This window comes from Diceros bicornis, chromosome X (genome assembly GCF_020826845.1).
Source record: "Diceros bicornis minor isolate mBicDic1 chromosome X, mDicBic1.mat.cur, whole genome shotgun sequence".
NCBI lineage: Eukaryota > Metazoa > Chordata > Mammalia > Perissodactyla > Rhinocerotidae > Diceros > Diceros bicornis.
The window spans coordinates 42909104-42927419 of record NC_080781.1 but is presented as its reverse complement, the minus strand read 5'-3'; the positions used below and the strand labels follow the sequence as shown (position 1 = coordinate 42927419).

Below are 18316 nucleotides of genomic sequence, written 5' to 3'. Positions count from 1 at the left end.
TAATTCTCACGTGGTCAGGAAAGTATCACCAATGTATGAGATAGGAACATTTAAGTAGCCACAATGAATGAGGCATCTGGAATCTCTCAGAAAATGCAAGCTGCCCCTCATTTGTCTCCTTATGGCAAAAAGTATTACTGAATCTATAAATGTAAAAATAATTATGTATTTAATAAATCTTTTAAGAAGTGAGCCTGCTAGTAGGGGGTTGCAGCTGCCTTTTACACTACCCTCCCCCAACCCCCACACCCTGCCCCCCGTGCTTTTATGGTCAGAAATCAATAGCTACAAAATTCAGGGTCTTCAAAAACACACCAGACACCAGTTGGATAAGGCTGTGCTTTATTACATGCATAATTACAAATCTGTGCTGAGTGAAAATGTATAAAGCAATGGCGACCTGGGTTTAAGCCACACAGAGAAAGGGCTGGACAATCCCATTAACCCTTCTGCCAATGTCCATTCCATTGCCTTTAACATGATTGTTTCCATTTCTTACAATTTGCATAGCACTTACTTGTCAAAGTACTTTCCAGTTATTGTCTCAGTTTATCCTCACAACAACCCTGTGAGGTAGGTAGGGCAATTAACACTATCCCCATTTTGCAGATGGGAACACTGAGGCACAGAGCGGTTAAGATCTTGAGGCTAGTTAGTAGAAGCATAGGAAATAGAAACCAGGTCTCCTAACTCCCCAGCCCATGTCTTCCTTGTTAGACTATGTTGCTATGCATGACCAGGGAGAAGAATGAAGAGAGCAGTGAGCCACAGCTTTGGTACAAGCTGTGCATATGAATAGGGGCCAACATCTCTAAAAGTTAGAATAAAGCTAAGAAAGCGTGACTAAAGGGTTGGCAACACTCAGATAAACAGTTGCTCTGAACAGCTCAGCACCAAGCTTCCTGTGAAAACTCAGGCTACATCAGCTTGGGTTGACACTAGTTTCTGGATGCCTAGCTACTGCTGATGTCTATACATTAGCTTCAGCTGAACTTTTACCAACTCTTAGGAACTAAAATGTCCAGTCAGACAGGTTTTCTTTGGCTACTGCAGTTGGAGCCGGCCCTATAAATGAGCTTATTAGAGGGATTCATACAGTGGCCCATGGGCTGGACCTGGCCCCTCTGATCCTCTTGGCCTCATTGGCTCACCCAGCAGGTGGCATTTTTCCCATAGCCAGAAATGAATGGACAGAGGTAAGAGCAGGAGGGTGGCCTTGGTCAAATGAAGAAGAGTCACCACGATGACATCAGTGTGTCATCCTTAGGTGACATGACCAGGGTATTGTCTGTCAGGCCCAACTCCTTTCTGGCCTGTACCTGGTTAGCAGCATAGCTTCAAAAGACAGTTTAAGAGAACAAAATACTAAACACATCATTTTCTATCTAGAATGAAATTAATTCTTAATCATTACACAGTCCCAAAGGACCAAATATATAATAAAATAGTAAATACTTATAAAAAAGCTGAGTACTAAAAAGGCAGGACAATGGGAGAGAAAGGAGGGAGAAGAAAGGATAACGTGAAATGGAGGAGGGAAAAGGAGCACTCTTGAAGGACCATATATTTTGAGGTACACTCAAATGAAAATGAGGCTGAACGTTCCCACCCTGATAAAACCATCTCAGGCCACTCCCTTGTCCCCATTTTGCCAGATGGCATTTCACTCACCAAATCCTAGACTGCCTTTGACTTTCAACAGATTTGGACTAGTAGATAATAATAAGGTTTAGCAATGAATACTTCATATGTCCGCAAGGAGATGCTAAAGCCCTCAACACTCTCAACAAATACCGTTGGCTTTAGCCTCTACAATGGAGCAAAGCCCTGCTGGCGCTATCAACTCAGAATATCTTCCATTCTCTGTTCTCAGAACGATCCTCTCCCTCACCCAAGGTCCACGTTCAAAACAATATGCTTGTTAACAACTGAGAAAAATTTGAATTTAGGGCATGGAGAAGGGGAAGAGAAGGAGAGAGACAGAAAGGGAAAAAAAGAGGGAAGGAGGGAGGGAGAGAAGTAGAGGCAGAGATCATCTTTTTAAACCCTCATATTTTTATACCGTCACATGCCATTTCTCCTTAAACGGCAAACTTTAGGCAAGGCATTCATTCAATGAGTGTGTGCACAGAGGCTGAAGACCCTTTAGCAGAACTTAGAGGTAGGAATTTATGACTGTGGGATTGAGCTGGGTGATCCGATAGGTCTCTTCCAAGAAATGCAAACTCCGCACATCATATACTTTCTTTCTCTCTTGGGTGATTTGGCAAAATCAGACTACACAGTGGAAAAACCAATTTTGTTCCCTTCATCACTTCAAAACTTCGCCCAGATCCAGATGTTTAGAAATGAGACTGTGGCCAGCAAACACCTGGGGAGCGACTTGAAGTTGCTAACACCTACTATTCCAACAACTTCTCTCCCTGGAGCAAACAACCAAAATTGAGGCAGAGCAAAGTTAAGTGGTCACCAGAGGTCCACTACACCGATTTCACGTCAAATTTATATAGCTCCCTGAGCTCTGATCTGAGAAACCCATACCTTTTTCTTTTTAATATACAATAAGTACATACTAAGGAGGCCAAAAATATAAGTTAAAAAAAAAATTTTGCTATCAAAATTCAAGACTATCTACCTAAAGCTTATCATTTAGGCAATGGCAGTAGATGCAGCCCTCCTTCAGGAGCAGATGTCTTGTCTTGGGTCAGCCTTCTGCATAAAAGTAGACAGATGGCCTCCAGCTGAATACTGCTTTGAGCCTCTCATTTGCTTGGAAAGCCTGGTCTCTGGGCGACTACTTGACTTTTTCTTCCCTTGAGGCACATGATCGAGCAGTTCTTAAATGCCAGGATGTACGGCTTGGGGCATGGGATGGCCTTCCTCCCACCATCTTACACGAACTCATGTATTTTCTTACTAGGGCTTTTCGAAAACACTGCCATAACTTTTCATTCCCTCTCCAAAGGGAATCCAGGCCATCCCAGAGGTGGTTAAAAAAAAAAAATCAAGGTTTTAGGACACTTAAGTTCGGACCACATATTTAGACATCTATTTTTTTTAAGGACTCAATATTCTACCTCTCGTTTCCTTCCTAAATTCCTAATTTTTCTCAGAGTTTTCAAGAGCTCACTACTCTCTGCAATACCATGGAATATGCTCTCCTGCTTTCTCTGAACTGATGGGTGGCCTGCATTTGGCTCTGATCCAGTGAAGGTAAACTGATTCCTCAGAATACAATGTGGTCAGTCATCAGTAAGTACTTTGGTAATATAAAACACCGGCTGTTTCAAATTCTCAATACTGTCTTCACTATTATTAAAAACTCCAAAAATTGCACTCTTTGTGATTTATTAAAAAACAAAACCAAAAGATATTGTGGGGTAACAAGTACACCCTCCTACTCATCACCTAACAAAACAAACCAAGATCAAGACCCAACCAGGAGAAGTGATTGAAATACTTAAAACACACAGCAATGATTATTTTGCATGATGGACTATATTGCATGTTAAGTTTTTTAAAACATATTTGCTTCCCCCACACCTGACGGGTTCATAAGATCATGGTTGAGAATTACTTTGCAGTCTTAGACCACACTAAGTCCCCATTACTTTATCATTCTCATGTTCAAACATAATTGAAGACTTGCCAGAGAAATTTATACTGTGCTCTGCTCTTCCTGCAAAGGATTCAGATTCAGCCCCTGGTGCCAAAACAAATTAATCATTTGCTATGCCAGCTGGCAAATCCAAAGTATCGTCAATGTCAGATTATCCACCAGAGGATATCTGTTCTGTGGATTATACCACTTCTACTCCACAGCTGGGCTCAGCCAGAAGGATGCCGGAGCCAGAAAAGAGAAGAGTGTGTGAACAAACATCCAAATAGAAATGATCTTGAAAGTGGCCATTATTTTGCATTTTCAGTCCCCTGCTTCTTCCCTCCAACGGTATAACTAATCTTGTATTACCTGTTTCAGCTTCTTTAATTATTTACTTTGAAAATCTGAAGATACAAAACATAGTAGTTCGACTTTTCTAAATCTATAGACTCTCACTCCTTTCATGGCCAGATGTCTACCAGATACTTTTCCTTGGAAAATCCTAACTCTCTTGAAGCACTTACTGGCATTCTTTCGTAAATCCTTCCCTTGTGTCAGGCGATTTTTTTTTTTTAATTCCAAAATAGACTAGTCTCAACTCATGTTCATTCTTAAATCACAGATAATCTAGTCTTTTGCCATTGAAGTATGTGGCCATTTGAGGCTACTGACAGACCTCCCCATATCAGCTTTGTTTATTGGTTAAGTATGTCCAACTGCTGAATTGGCAATGGCACAAAGGACATTTTCCTTTGCCTCAAGACAAGAAACTCGGAGCGTTAAGGTGCTGAGCTAGCAGTCTAGCAGAGAGTTCTAGCCACAATTAGCCAATCTTTGAGCCAAACCACAGGATTGGACATATAATGGATACCTTACACTACAGCTACTTCTAGCATACTAGTTACAAGGATTCCTGAGAAGCTGAGGTTAATGAATGAGATTTATCAGGAGTGAGGTATCAGAGGGATATTATTCTCTGGAGGGCCAACTGGTGCTTAGCATCTACAAAGTATACCTTGGCACAGTGTTATCTGATTTCTTGAATTTATTCTCTGAAGTAGCACCTTAACACTGGCTCATCTGTCTAAAATAAAAAACAGCCTAGAAGAAACACAAAGGCAAACTTAGACACCCTCCATATTGCTGCTGTACTATGAAATGTGACCAACCCTCTCACTGTCATCAAATACCAGAAATACTAACATTTCCTGTTTTGAAAACTTTAGTTGGGTGGCTAATAAGAAAAGATATGTAGTGAACCAGAAATATATAGATAAGAACTTTCATTTCTACGCAATATACAGGGGTGGTCAGGCAAATAGCCTCATCTCGTGTGAGGGAATCAGTGGCACGGAAGGGACAAAAGATGTAAAGTTACTGAGTCATGACTATGATATAATATAACTTAGAGAGCTTTTTTCCTTTTTCATTAAAATGCTAGAGTGGTATACTTAAAAGGAGAAACACTGTTGACTGCCTTGATATTTTAAAGATAACAATCAAAACAAGCCTTGGCTACCCAGTTCTGGGCAACGACAGAATTTCAGATTTTGGAAAGATAAGAATAGGGGTAAAAAATCCTAGAATCAGGGATCAGCAACTTTTAAAATGAGGTACACTGAAGTGTTCAGGGCAGGGAGGTGGGGGGGGAGGTGGAGCGGGGCACAGGCTATGCCAAGTGACTGCTGATTCCAGGCTGGAAGGATGGTAGGAAGTGCTGGGAACAGACTTGCAAAATGGGACAGGCTGAACTCTCTGCCCTGGCAGTTAAGTCTCACTGCTGTGGGCATCAGCATGGAGATGGAGGTATGGCAGCAGCGACTGGGCTGCAGAGCAAAGCAAATGGCTGTGCGTTACCTCTGGTCCACATGCCATGAGATTGCTGAGCCTTGGTCTACAATTTAACTAGCCCTGGGAGTTATTTTTTGTAATAGGAATGATTGACCAAGCAGAGTGCTCAATTCCAAAGAGAGGACTCAGGACTGAGGAGTCGGGAAAGGGAAAAGAACGGAGTGGGTATAACTGCATGGAGGTGAAACTCAGAAATGAAGCAGCAGTCGGAATGATGGTGGTGGCTCTGTAATTCCAGCAGGTGTCCCTCTAGTGTGACGTGTTCTACTGCAGAAAAGGTGGTAGGAAATTGAGAGAGGCACCTTTTCAACTGGATACAAGCACCTTTGGTGTCACCAGGCCTTGTCCACATCCCTGGGTCTTAGGATGGTTCTACATTTTATCTAGAATTCCAAGGAGCCTCAAGGGAGTCACAGCTGCCTATCCTGTTCCAATGCATTGAACATATTTGAAAGTACCCCAAGCCTAAATTCGTGTTCTTGGGGACAACACTGGCCTGTTATACGTACTCACGGGAGGAGGCATGAGTGCCCAGTTATTTTAGTACTGGTGGTCTTTATGAAGGAATGCACGAGAATGCCGATACAGCTCGGGATCTTCCCTGGTTTACCGGTATGCAGTCTAGACTTGGTTCCCTTTACTAGTCTTACATATTCCAGAAGCCTAAAGCACCATCACTCGTGGAGGTGGCATCTGGGTAAGAGGATTAGTTGGGACCTCACAAAAATGTGAAATTCCTAGTCATTGACTTTGCTTAGAACTTGACTAATCATTCATTTCAAGGAAGCTGGAGATGTCATTTCTTGCTACTAACAAATTCATGGCAAAGTCCTTGTCTACTAGCTAACAAATACCATCTGGAAAATTACCCTTTTTGCAGACAAGGAGAAAGTTCTATTAACTTATCTTTGTGCACTTCAAAAGAGTACCAGGAACAAGCAAGCTATAAAAGTCAACCTCTCTAAATTTGTTTAGAGGAGATTAACCAAAGCAGCATTGTCTTATAATCAGATATTAAAATTAACATACACATAACACACATACAAACTAATAATGCTAAATATTGTAACAGGAACAATATAACATTTGAACTGAATTTTCACAGTCTGGAAAATATCATTACTATTTTCCTTCTGGCTCTCCTTTCTGTGGTTGGAAAAGCAAAGCCCCTTAGTTTACACTTCATCTTCCACCAATGACAGTTAGAGTCCAAAAAAGTGACTTTTTCATGAGTTTCCTGCAGGCTATAGATCAGGACGGTTGGAATTTTTCTTGCATAGTTTTCAGTGATTGCATATTGGCTAACAACTATGTTTTAAATTAAAAAAAAATTAAAAAAAAAAGAAAAAGAATTAAACCATAGCAATCTTGCTTACTCTTTCATGAAATCTTCCTAATGCAATATCACAGAAGCCTAACTGTATTTTCTCCTAAAGAGAAGATTAATTTCCAGAGATTATGTAGTGCAACTGGTTAACTTGTAGGAAAGAGACAACACACTAATATAACTTCACCATCCAAACACGGGAAATGTGTTTTGGGTACCCAGTTAATAAAATATATCCATGGTCTGCAACATCCTTCCTGTTTATATTCAGCACAACTCTGTGATTCTAGTTGAAAAGAATGGAATCAGGATCTTGGTTCGCCATCTGTGCTATATGCTTTAACACATCCTTTTTGGTAATGATTCCGAGCAATCGCCTAAAAGACAAAACAAGACAATAAAACAAAAATAAATGTGGAGTTAAAATAACATTCTCAAAGGTGACATTCTTCCTCCTCAGGCCTTTTCAACTTTGTCTTGGAACACTATCTGCACTTACAGAAGGATGAGATAACAGGACTAGGTTACGTCTCCAGGCAAATAGGACAATGCATGGGTTCCTAAACATGCTCCAAGCATTTCTAGCTCTAGTTCTCAGATCCTGCTATTTCCTCTGGTTGAAATATTCTTCTCTACATATAGGAATCTTACTTACCTTTTGCAACCAGCTCAAATCTCCCTCTTCTAGAACACCTTCCCTGATCCCACAAGCCAGCAATAACTGTCCTCCTCCCAGCAACAGCTTGTCCTGTGTACTGTTGTGCTAGCCCCACTTGTGTATTCTTAGCTCCCCTCTAACACTGCATACTCCTCGAGGGCGGAGAAGGGTCTTATTCATTTTCCTATCTCCCGGAGTCTAGTGGAATACCTTCTCACAGGAAGTAGGGATTCAGTAAACATTAAATGACTCAGGGAAAGTCCCCTCGCTGATTTAAATCCTGCAGGACATCTGTTACACCATTTAGAAATTTTAGGGGGGTGAAATTCTTATATAATTGCTGGATTAACATATCACGTTCAGAAAAAAATCCACCCTTCTCCCCAACCTCCCTTCTTTTCCAATAAAAATAGCAGAGCTTCCTTTACTGGATAAGAAATATCCCAGAAAGAAAGAGCCTTGGCCTTGGGAGTCAGAAAACTTGTGTTTAAAGCCTATCCTTACTATATATATTAACTGAGAGCCCTTGTGTAAATCTTTAAACCTCACCAAAACTTGGTTTTCTCATCCTCAAATAATAAGAACAAAGGTATTTAAGAACCAAATACTATACTTATACTACCTAATAGCATTATAATTTCAGTGCTGCCTGCTCATAAGAACACAGCTGTTTCTTTTGTGGGGGAGGAACTGAGTTATTTAGAGTGTGCAACCAGCAGTTCACATCTCTCAAACACACTTTCTTCCCCAAACTCCTTTTCTATTAATTATGATGATAAAAGAAACACATCCATTTTCATCTCAGAGCTTCAAAAAGACCTAGAAGTGCTACTAACGTTCATTTGAATTGGGTTCTCCTTCTTTCTTTATCTCTCTACATTATCTTTTCTCCCACCATCCAATTTTTGCCTTCACCAAAGAGCTCTCACCCATTGTGTGTAACCAGGCACTGCCGCAGTCCCAGCTTTCGGAAGATATCCACTACGATCTCCATGGGTGTAAGGTCAGTCACAGTGAAAGGGCTGAGGTCCAGGATGTTCCGAAGCTTTAGGGTGGGTGGGGTGTATGGTGGCATCGGAGGAGAATGCTCAGTGAAATAAATGATGGAAGTGCTCACAACTCCATCCTGTTTTTTTCGAGCATTTTCTATTTGAAAAGTAGAAAAATAAAGTTGAAAATAGAAGTGCTAGTTCTATCCTTCTGGCCCCTAACTAGTCCCCTTTTCCCTCTGTCTTCCCTCATTTCACATATATTTATTTATTTCCATAGTGGATTCTATTATTCCATTTCTGAAATCCTTACCAATTGAAATAATGAGATCTCTTCGGAGGACGAAACCCACAAGTCTTTGGGACTCCCGGGACACCACCACTGGGAAGCCACTATAAGTGGTTTCACTGATTATGCTCTCTACATCTTCCACGGTCATACTGTCCTGAGTAAGGACAGTCAACAAAGGATCATTTCTCCGGGGTTTCATCACATCCATCGCCAGGGTCTTATGAGCAAACTCTTCTTTGGCTTCAAGAAAGGGGTATCCATTGAGACGGATGTGGGCATCATAGATGCCTTCCCGCCCAAGAGCATCTGCCACCCACTTGCTTGTCATAGCTGCAGCCATCAGAGGCACAATGTATTCCAAGCCACCAGTTAGTTCAAACATTATGACGACAAGAGAAACAGTCATCCGAGTCACCCCGCCTGCAAAGAAACAGACACAGGCTACAGAAGGCAGGAAAAGTACAGGATTCATTACAATTATGGGCCTATCACAGGCCCTATCCAGGAAAAGCTTACTTACCAGAGAGATTGCTAAAAGGAGTTCTCACCTGTAACTGCACAGACCCCAGCAACTGCGTTGAAGTAAGTTTATAATGGACATGAGTCAGATTTCTCAAAACAACATCTATAAAAGCACAAGATGCCGGGGGCCGGCCCGGTGGCGCAAGCGGTTAAGTGCGCGCGCTCCGCTGCGGCGGCCCGGGGTCCGCTGGTTCGGATCCTGGGCGCGCACCGAAGTACTGCTTGGTAAGCCATGCTGTGGCGGCGTCCCATATAAAGTGGAGGAAGATAGGCACCGATGTTAGCCCAGGGCCGTCTTCCTCAGCAAAAAAAGAGGAGGATTGGCGGATGTTAGCTCAGGGCTGATCTCCTCACAAAAAAAAAAAAAAAAAAAAAAAAGCACAAGATGCCTTGTTGATTCTTTTTTTTTTTTCCATTTATCTGTTGCTTTTCCCGCCACTTATAAAATTAATTGCAGAAGATATTCACCATTTTTCTAACACTACAAGGACAAGAGGTTCTCTGGGACATGCAGGCCCATTGTGGAAAATTCAGAAAATATTTTTTTAAAAAGTATGTAAAAGAAAGTCATTATCCATTATCTCATTGCCTATAAATATGCAAAGTAAAAGTTATGAATGACTTTTTCAAGTTTTTTACTATGCAAAAATGTATGTTTTTACATAGGTGAGCTCATATTATATGTTTAATTCCCCACCATGCTTTTTCCTCCCACTTTATGTCAGGAACATTTTGTATATTATTACAAATTTATTTAACATTGTATTTAAAGATGTTAAACATTTTAAGATTGCATTCAATGGCTGCACAGTATAACATTAAACGGATGTACCATAATTTATTTGACCAGTCCCTTCCTGTGCACATTTAAGTTGATTCTAACTTTTGCTATTATAAATAATACCATGATGAACATTCTTACACAGATATCTTTGTCCAAATTTCTGATTATTTCCTCAATATGATGAAACTTGAAAGAAGAATTACTCTCAAGAGGGAGGAATGTAGATATATAGTAAAGAATGCTTTCTTAAAACTCTCGAAAAATGGCAAAGCCAATAGGAAATGGATGGGCATTAAAAATAATCTGCAGTCAGTTGTGTTTAATATCACTCTTCTTTATTATGTTACTTAGGTAGCAACTTCTTTGAAATCAATGCAAATCAACTACTCACCTAAGCAGGCTGCAGCCCCAACCATCGCATAAAGGCCGGGGGTGATGCAATCAGCTCCTTGACTACACCAGCTATTGAAGATGGCCCAGTCATGGTGGTAATAAGCCAGTTGTTCCATTCCTACTCCTAAAAGTCGACCTGCTATAGCACCAACAGCCATGCTAGGAATAAAGAGGCCAGAAGGGATCTGCAAAGAGAAAGCAATAGATGGTTAGTGAGAAATGATGTGACTGCCTGGAATATGGTAAGGGCTAGAGGATTGACTCTCTGCGAAGCAAACAGGCCAATGACAATTTAACTGTGCACTATGCTAGCAAGTGGCTGTAAAGATTTGTGTAACGCTACAGGCACTAGAGGTTCTCTGGGACGTGCAGGCAAGTACGACTGCAAAGGATCTTACCCTGATTCGGGGTCCATCAGGCAAGAGCCTGAACTCTCCAGACCACACAGAACTGGAGGCAGAAATTATGCCTTTCCCAAAGAAAAAGGAAAATAGATGGAGTTTCTCATACAGGCAGACATTTTCCCCAACTGTGAATTCTTTTTTTTTTTTTTTATTGATGTTTTAATGGTTTCTAACATTGTGAAATTTTGGGTTGTACATTTTTGTATGTCCATCACCATATATATGACTCCCTTCATCCCTTGTGCCCACCCCCCACCCCCCTTCCCCTGGTAACCACAGTCCAGTTTTCTCTGTCCATGTGTTGGTTTATATTCCACATATGAGTGAGATCATACACCAACTGTGAATTCTTATCAATGACAGTTACCCTTTACTGACTATCTACTATGTTCTATGCTGGATGCTCTACAGACAAGATTTCATTGGTTCTTTACAACCACCCCAGGAGGTAGCTGTTACCATTCCCAAATCACAAAGAACTTAAGGTTCAGAGAAGTTAAGTAACTCACCCAAGGCCAAGATTTAGTAAATACTGGTGCTGGGGGTTAAATGCAATGCTCATAACCACTCTCATGTATTGACGCCTAACCCATTGCTCACACAAAAAGGATGGCACGTGAGGTTTCAGTTTATTTTGTAATAGCATAAAGAGAGATTAAATAATTAATTTTTTAGGGCCGGCCCCGTGGCTTAGCGGTTGAGTGCGCATGCTCTGCTACTGGCAGCCCGGGTTCGGATCCCAGGCGCGCACCAACGCACCGCTTCTCTGGCCATGCTGAGGCCGCGTCCCACATGCAGCAACTAGAGGGATGTGCAACTATGACATACAACTGTCTGCTGGGGCTTTGGGGGAAAAAAGGAGGAGGCTTGGCAATAGATGTTAGCTCAGAGCTGGTCTTCCTCAGCAAAAAGAGGAGGATTGGCATGGATGTTAGCTCAGGGCTGATCTTCCTCACACACACACACAAAAAAAAGCTTGCTTGCTTTCTAAAAAAAAAAAATAATAATTAATTTTTTAAATGGAGTAGTGACCATGGTTGCATGACTATCCCAAAAAGGAACCCTCATCTGTCTCCCCACTCTTTTTTTTTGACGCCTAGGATACTATAGTGAATTCTCAATTTTCTGTGCTGAGAGGGAAATGACAACAAGGATAATCAAAACAGCAGATTATTTTAAAATAGCTTGTGTTTGATTTTGGAATACACTTGAATCTGTGTAGGTCTGATGGTCTGCAAATTTACTTTAAATGTAAGAATGAAGCCACCAGGTGAAAATTAACTTAAGAAGCACTATAAAACTTTCCAGGGTGTTGAGGAGGACGGATACCATCTCAGAGATTACAGTACTGCCCAAACTGAGTTGCTGTCTCTTATTCTCTGGTTTGAATCTCCATTTCCTTAGAGAATAGAGGGAAACAACTTGGTAGTGGGGTGCTCGAGAAAAGAAACAAACAAAGAAAAACCTAGGGAGGAAGAACAACCTTAACATCATTTCCTTTCTGGTTTCTTCTGAATCGTGGAAATGATAATGGGTACTGAAAATAAAACGTGCTGGCTTGATGTCTGCTTTTGATAGTTTAAATATTTAGGATCACCTGTGAAGTTCTTGATCATTGGACACTGATACCAACTGTAAAAAATACACTTAGCTATATACTGGGTTGAAATATATGAAATTGCTATCTTAGCGGTCAAAATAGTTGACTATTGGCCACTTCATTTGGTTCAACCTAATATTTTGCTTTATTGGTAAACTCTAAATCCACCCTATAAGGACCAACACTCTTGGTCGGATAATGTTTTAATATAAAATGCACTGGAATAAATACCTCACCATCCTTTTTGAGGGGCAAAATATGTTTTCCATAGAAAAGGAGAAAACATTTCTACTTAAAATCTCATCACTGAGGTTTGCATTTGGCCTAACACTAGGCTTGGACAATTTTAGACAGAGGTACAACTGTCTAAGAAGTTATGAGGACACGTAGGGGTAAAAAGGGCTTTTGGGGGTGGGGGATGACATTGGGTGAAATTGGAAGTGTCACATGAGCTATGAGGATTGTATGATATCTTGGCTTTGCCCTCCAAACCCACAGCCACATCCACATCCACCAGGTATCAAAAGAATCTCCTCACCTTCATGCCAAAGGTGAATATAGTAATGACAATTTTCAGTATAAGCGTCAAGGCCAGCTGCCACATGGCACTGTAGACTCCCACACCAGCCGGTCTGTCGGGCAGTTCACCCCCCTTGCTTGTGTTGAAACGGTTCTCATAATCACAGAGCTTGGAGGAGTCCAGAAGGCCACAGTCATTAAACAGCTCAGAAATGAGCTCACTTGTGCTCATACGGGTGTATTCATTGGGGAAAGCCAGGATGGCAGTGATGGCTGTCACAACCAGTACCTCTATGACAGGATACTTTCCCAACTGGGTGGTCTTACGCTTCCGACACCAGGCAATGTTTGTGCGGATAAACAGAGCTCCCCACAGACCACCAAATATGCCCAGCAGAATAAATGGCACAAGCTCAAAGAGATGCCATGGGGTGTGAAACTCCACGTAAAATAGAACCAGGCGGCTGTTCCCAAACGGATTGATAGAGCGTAGAGTAAATGCTGCCACCAAGGCAGCAAAGAACGAACGCCACAACGTTTTGAGGGGAAAATAGTAGCTGACCTATAAGAGAGAAGGTGAGAAAACAAACTCAATCAATATGCACAAACTATTTCGAGTTAAAAATTGGTGCTGCAGGAATTAGAGGTGAGGATGAAAACTGCCCAGAGATCTCTGGTGACCTGGTAAAGCACTGCAGTGGGAAGAGCACTTTGGGACTGCAATGTACATAGACACTGGGTACAATTCCTGACACACAAGCACGCGCATGCACATGCTCTACAGACAGTTAAAAATAGTTACCTCTTCCAGGCTGAATAATACTCCGCCAATAGGTGCCCCAAAGGCTACAGATACACCAGCTGCTGCTGCAGCCGACAAGACCTACGATCCAAAACTCAAAATTAGTGATAGAATAATGCCACTTTCCTATCTTCAATCACATTTTTAAAAGGAATGTTAGTGGTTACTAAACATTAAAAAAAAAAAAAACTTTATATGCTCCATATCCAGTTTATAAAAAATGAAGCTCAATCTATATTTACTTTGAGAGCAAACATTGTACGATGAATTCTGAACACATGGTTCACACGCTTGAACACATAGAGGGCTTTTCCTTTGTAATTAATTCAGGCATTTACTTTATTCCAAATTATGCTCCCCATCCCCAATACTCCCAATTCAGTAACTGCATTTGAGTTTGTAGACCTATTCACCACCTAAATGAAGTACTTACAGTGATGTATTTACATAGCATTTTCTCTATAAAGGAATGCTTTCTAAATGAGATTTTAAAGAAGGCTCTAATGATACAAAAATGAAGTAACAGTTGGCTCACAGCTATTCAGAAAGTGCATATATTCATAGAATAGGTATTTAGGGTTTCCTAAATTAGGCTTATGTGCCCTACTCCATGCCTAGTGACCTAAGGAAACAGAAATAGAGGCAACTAGAAGCAAGCTTAGGGATAGATTCTGAAGGGAAGAGAAGACCTAAGTATGTTTAGATGTGGCAAGGAAAAGGGCCAGGAGGGAGGGGAAGAGGAAGAGGAAGAAGCTGTCAGAGGGAAATAAAAAGGGATAAAGAGACAGGGAAAGAGAGCAAGTGATATTTAGAGAGTGCCACCTTTGTGTGTAGGCATACGCATGTGCATGTAAAATGTGCAGGACAAACACACCAGAATTGACAGAAGGACCAAATCCTTTCATTGGATTCTGGTTGCTGTGGAATGATATATGATTTGGGGTAGTAAGGAAATATTTTAAAGAGAAAGCTGAACAAAATTAAGAGTTTTTGAAGAATAAAATGGCTCTTGGCAAAATAAATCGGCAGGTTTTTCTGGGAGTGCAGAATGGCCCAGGAAACTAACGGAAAGCTGGTGCTAGCTGGGGACGGCTTGGAAATGCATGGCTATAATGGCTTTCATCTGAGAAGGACAAGGACAGTCAACCTGGAACTTGAGAAAGGGGATTTCAGTGACTCTGTTCAGCATGAATTATGAGGGAGAAGAAAGAATCGAGGTGGCTAGTTTGCTGTAATTTTATTCTGTAGAGTGAAGTCTGTCTATGCCCTTCCTTCTCAAATCTCTATTTTACTCTCAACCATCTGCCCACTTTGACAAGGCCCCGGGACACAAAAGGCTTGCTGCTGATGGCGAGAACAACAGAGAAAAGAACTGGAAAGTCTATATAAGCAATAGGAAGTAAACTAAAGATTCAAATATTCATGAGTCTAGTTAGAGAAACATATGACATCTGCACAGAGAAACAGCCAAATCAAACTCCTCTCTCATTTTATAAGAAACCAGCTGAACAAAAATGCCAATTTTATGGAATGAAAGCAACCTGCAATCTATAGTTTCGAAGTCACCTCTACTCATGCAAAACCAGCAACAATCAACACTTTATTCTTGCCAGTTAAAATGTTTTTTTCAACTCTTTAGCTTCTGTTGTACATTATTCCTGTCTGACAACCTCACCAATTTAATACTGCCTTTATGTCCCGCCACCATTTGACAGGTAGCTAAACAACCTACTCAGAGTTCCCTCTTTCTCTCCTGCTAGCCTTCCTCTCCTGCCAGGAACTTTCCCCCTTGAACTATCAAAATGTATTCCATATTGGAAACTTCAACATCTTTGATTTTCCGTCTGGGTCTTACAGTTAATTTGGTTTTGTTTTGTTTTCAGAATAAATCACTAGGTTCCAATTTTGTGAAAAGTCCTTTCTAATGAAATGACCCTGGTCTTGACCCATTCTATATGAGATTTCTTCGTAATTCAGGGAAAACAGAACACGAGCCATTGTTTTCTTAAATCCTTAATTATAGCAGGACAAAAGTAACCAATGACTTGGAACAATTTTTAAAAAATGTTCTTCCTCTTCAAAATAATATACATTAACAACTGCAAAAACATGAGAACAACTACAGAGATGCTGTGATGGGACTAACTTAGCGGGGTTGAAGTAGAAGGCAGAGAGAGATCCAATACAGAGAGAAACTAATTCAGTGTAGTGTTAGATAGAAATAAAAGATTAAAAAGCTGGCATCTGAAACACAGGCTGAATTTATATTCTCTCACAGGAATAAACAACTTCTTAAAACAATCTTCTATTATTTTTGTAACTTATTTTGTAATAGAAACAGCACACACTAGTATAGGATTATAGATAATAAAAAGTTAAAGTCCTTACGTCTCCTTTACTACCACCTCACCTTCCCACTCACCAGAGGTAGACATTTTTAACAGTTTGGGGTAAAACTACTTTCCAGACGTTTCTTTCTAGGTGCATATATACACACTTTTAAAAAACATTAATTGAATTATACTATACACATTATTCCAAAATTGGCTTTTGAAACTTAAAGATGTTTATAGCCATCATTTCATGTCAGCGGGCTATCTCATTCTTTGTAATGGTTGCATAATATTCTATAGTATGAACAGACTATTGTTTATTCAATCAGCCCCCATTGACGGACATTTTGATTGCTTCAGTTTTTCACTATGTTGACAAATGCTGCACCGACTATCCCCATCCACCTTTGCACACACCCATGCTAGGAAGTCTGGAGGATAAATTCCTAGAAGCAGAACTGCTGGGTCAAGGGGTATCTGCATTAACATTGGTAGAACCCCCAAATTCTCATCCCTAAGATTGGACCATTCATGCTCTCACCAAAAAGGAGACTGTTAAGGCCATTTGTTATTACCTCTCTGCGCTTGGCTTCATTCTTCCTGTACTTGTTGAAGCAGTGGCACAGGATGTTCCCGCAGCAGCAAGCCACGTGCACTAGGGGACCCTCTTTGCCCAGGCTCAAGCCAGATGACACTGCCAGCACCAATGTGATGGTTTTGATAATCAGGGTCCACTTACCCAAATAGCCCCTAATAATGAAACCACTCAAGATAGTTTTAATCTGCAGGTCAAACACAGAGAGATTGAATATAGACCAAGCAAGTAAATAAGGCTAAAAAGCAATAATCTGGACCTCATTATGGAAACTGCACCTTTTGAACAAGTGACACGTAAATGCTTGACCTACAGTGATCCCAGTTTGGGAGGGAGCCCAGGAGCCCAAGAAAGCGAGAACTTTTTAAGAAAAGCCCAAGAAAGCGAGAACTCTTTAAGCTTTCATGTTCCCTTTTATTTTTGGCCATGTGATAGCTGGGCAAGGGAGTATTGTAAGTAGGAGACTGTGTGAACATGGAGAAGGGGAGGCAGACAGGGAGGGTGTTTTCCTTACTTACATCCTTACAAGCTAGTATAGCCTTGATACTCTGCCAAAGAACTTTGTAACTATGACTTGCTCCAGGAAACAGAGAGGGGCAAGGTCATCCGGGTAACCTAAAATCTCAGTGGTTTCAGTCACTGTCAAGCAATCTAAACCAAAAGTAGTTAGGGACAGGGTTGTAGTCACCCTCCTTCTAGCCCAAATCATATTGTTGGAAATGTAGTAAAATAGTTTTATAGCTTCTGCTCAACAAAGTTGACAATACCACTACTTTTTCAGGCCAGAATCTTAGGCTCTGCCCTGGGAACTTCTTGGGTAGGGAGTGGGGGAGGTCTTCAGGGGTCTGGTTCACCAGGAACTCACAGGAGGCTAGGAATCAACTCCCTTTAATGTCCACGTGGCCCAGGAGGGGAGGAGACTCAAGGGGAGACCTAGAGAGGCTCTAGATTGCCTCAGGATCTGATCCTATTTGATATCCATGTTGTGGGATATGCTGGAATATATATCAAAAGACTTTAACCAGAAAGGAGTCATTATTGTTACCATTTATAAGCCATTTTAGAGACTCACCTCAGGGATTCCAGAGCCACAGGCATAAGGTGCAAACACCTTGACAAGAGATACGGCCAGGAAGGCAAACAGGAGAGCCCAGAGGACGTACATGAAATAATTGACTATGTAGGCAAAAGCTCCCTAGAAAAGGGAAAAAAGAAAGAAGCTTGTTTTAGCCCAGACAGCCTCAGTGGGGCATGCAGCTCTTCTGAGTAATGGGTTTTCAGGAGAGGAGGTCAGAAAGAAAAACACCATTATTAAATTGCTGAAGATGTACCTTCCCGGACAGTCAGCAAAGCAACTACTGGGACAGTGTTGGCCCACTTGCATAGGAGGCCTTGCTACACGCAAAGTAAATCAACAACGGCTTCTAAGGATGGACAAGAAGAAAGGGCAAACAAAACCCTGAAGCAAATTCACTGTCTATATGAGTGCTTTGATAGGTTTTGTAAGCAAATATACACGATTCTATGTCAATTTTATTAAGTCTTAACCGCTCTTTTATTGGAACGGCTGAACATTGGCTACACATTTGAAGTGAAGACGGGCTAGCTACCTACTTTGGTGTCAAATTCTCCCAGGAGATTATAGA

At 41.1% G+C, this 18316-nt stretch overlaps 1 protein-coding gene across 6 annotated transcripts in view; it reads right to left on the bottom strand.

The window, feature by feature from the left end:
• Nucleotides 1-2622: 2622 nt before the first annotated feature.
• Nucleotides 2623-18316, bottom strand: part of CLCN5 (chloride voltage-gated channel 5) — a 144205-nt gene continuing 128511 nt past the window's right edge. For all 6 annotated transcript variants that reach the window (XM_058535865.1, XM_058535866.1, XM_058535867.1 and 3 more), the window contains 8 exons: nucleotides 17743-17865; nucleotides 16651-16857; nucleotides 13743-13823; nucleotides 12960-13502; nucleotides 10416-10602; nucleotides 8740-9138; nucleotides 8367-8583; nucleotides 2623-7156 (listed from right to left, as the gene is read on the bottom strand). In XM_058535865.1, the coding sequence (XP_058391848.1) occupies nucleotides 7066-7156; nucleotides 8367-8583; nucleotides 8740-9138; nucleotides 10416-10602; nucleotides 12960-13502; nucleotides 13743-13823; nucleotides 16651-16857; nucleotides 17743-17865 (1848 nt within the window). In that variant the 3' untranslated portion in view covers nucleotides 2623-7065. The remainder of the gene's footprint in view (nucleotides 7157-8366; nucleotides 8584-8739; nucleotides 9139-10415; nucleotides 10603-12959; nucleotides 13503-13742; nucleotides 13824-16650; nucleotides 16858-17742; nucleotides 17866-18316) is intronic.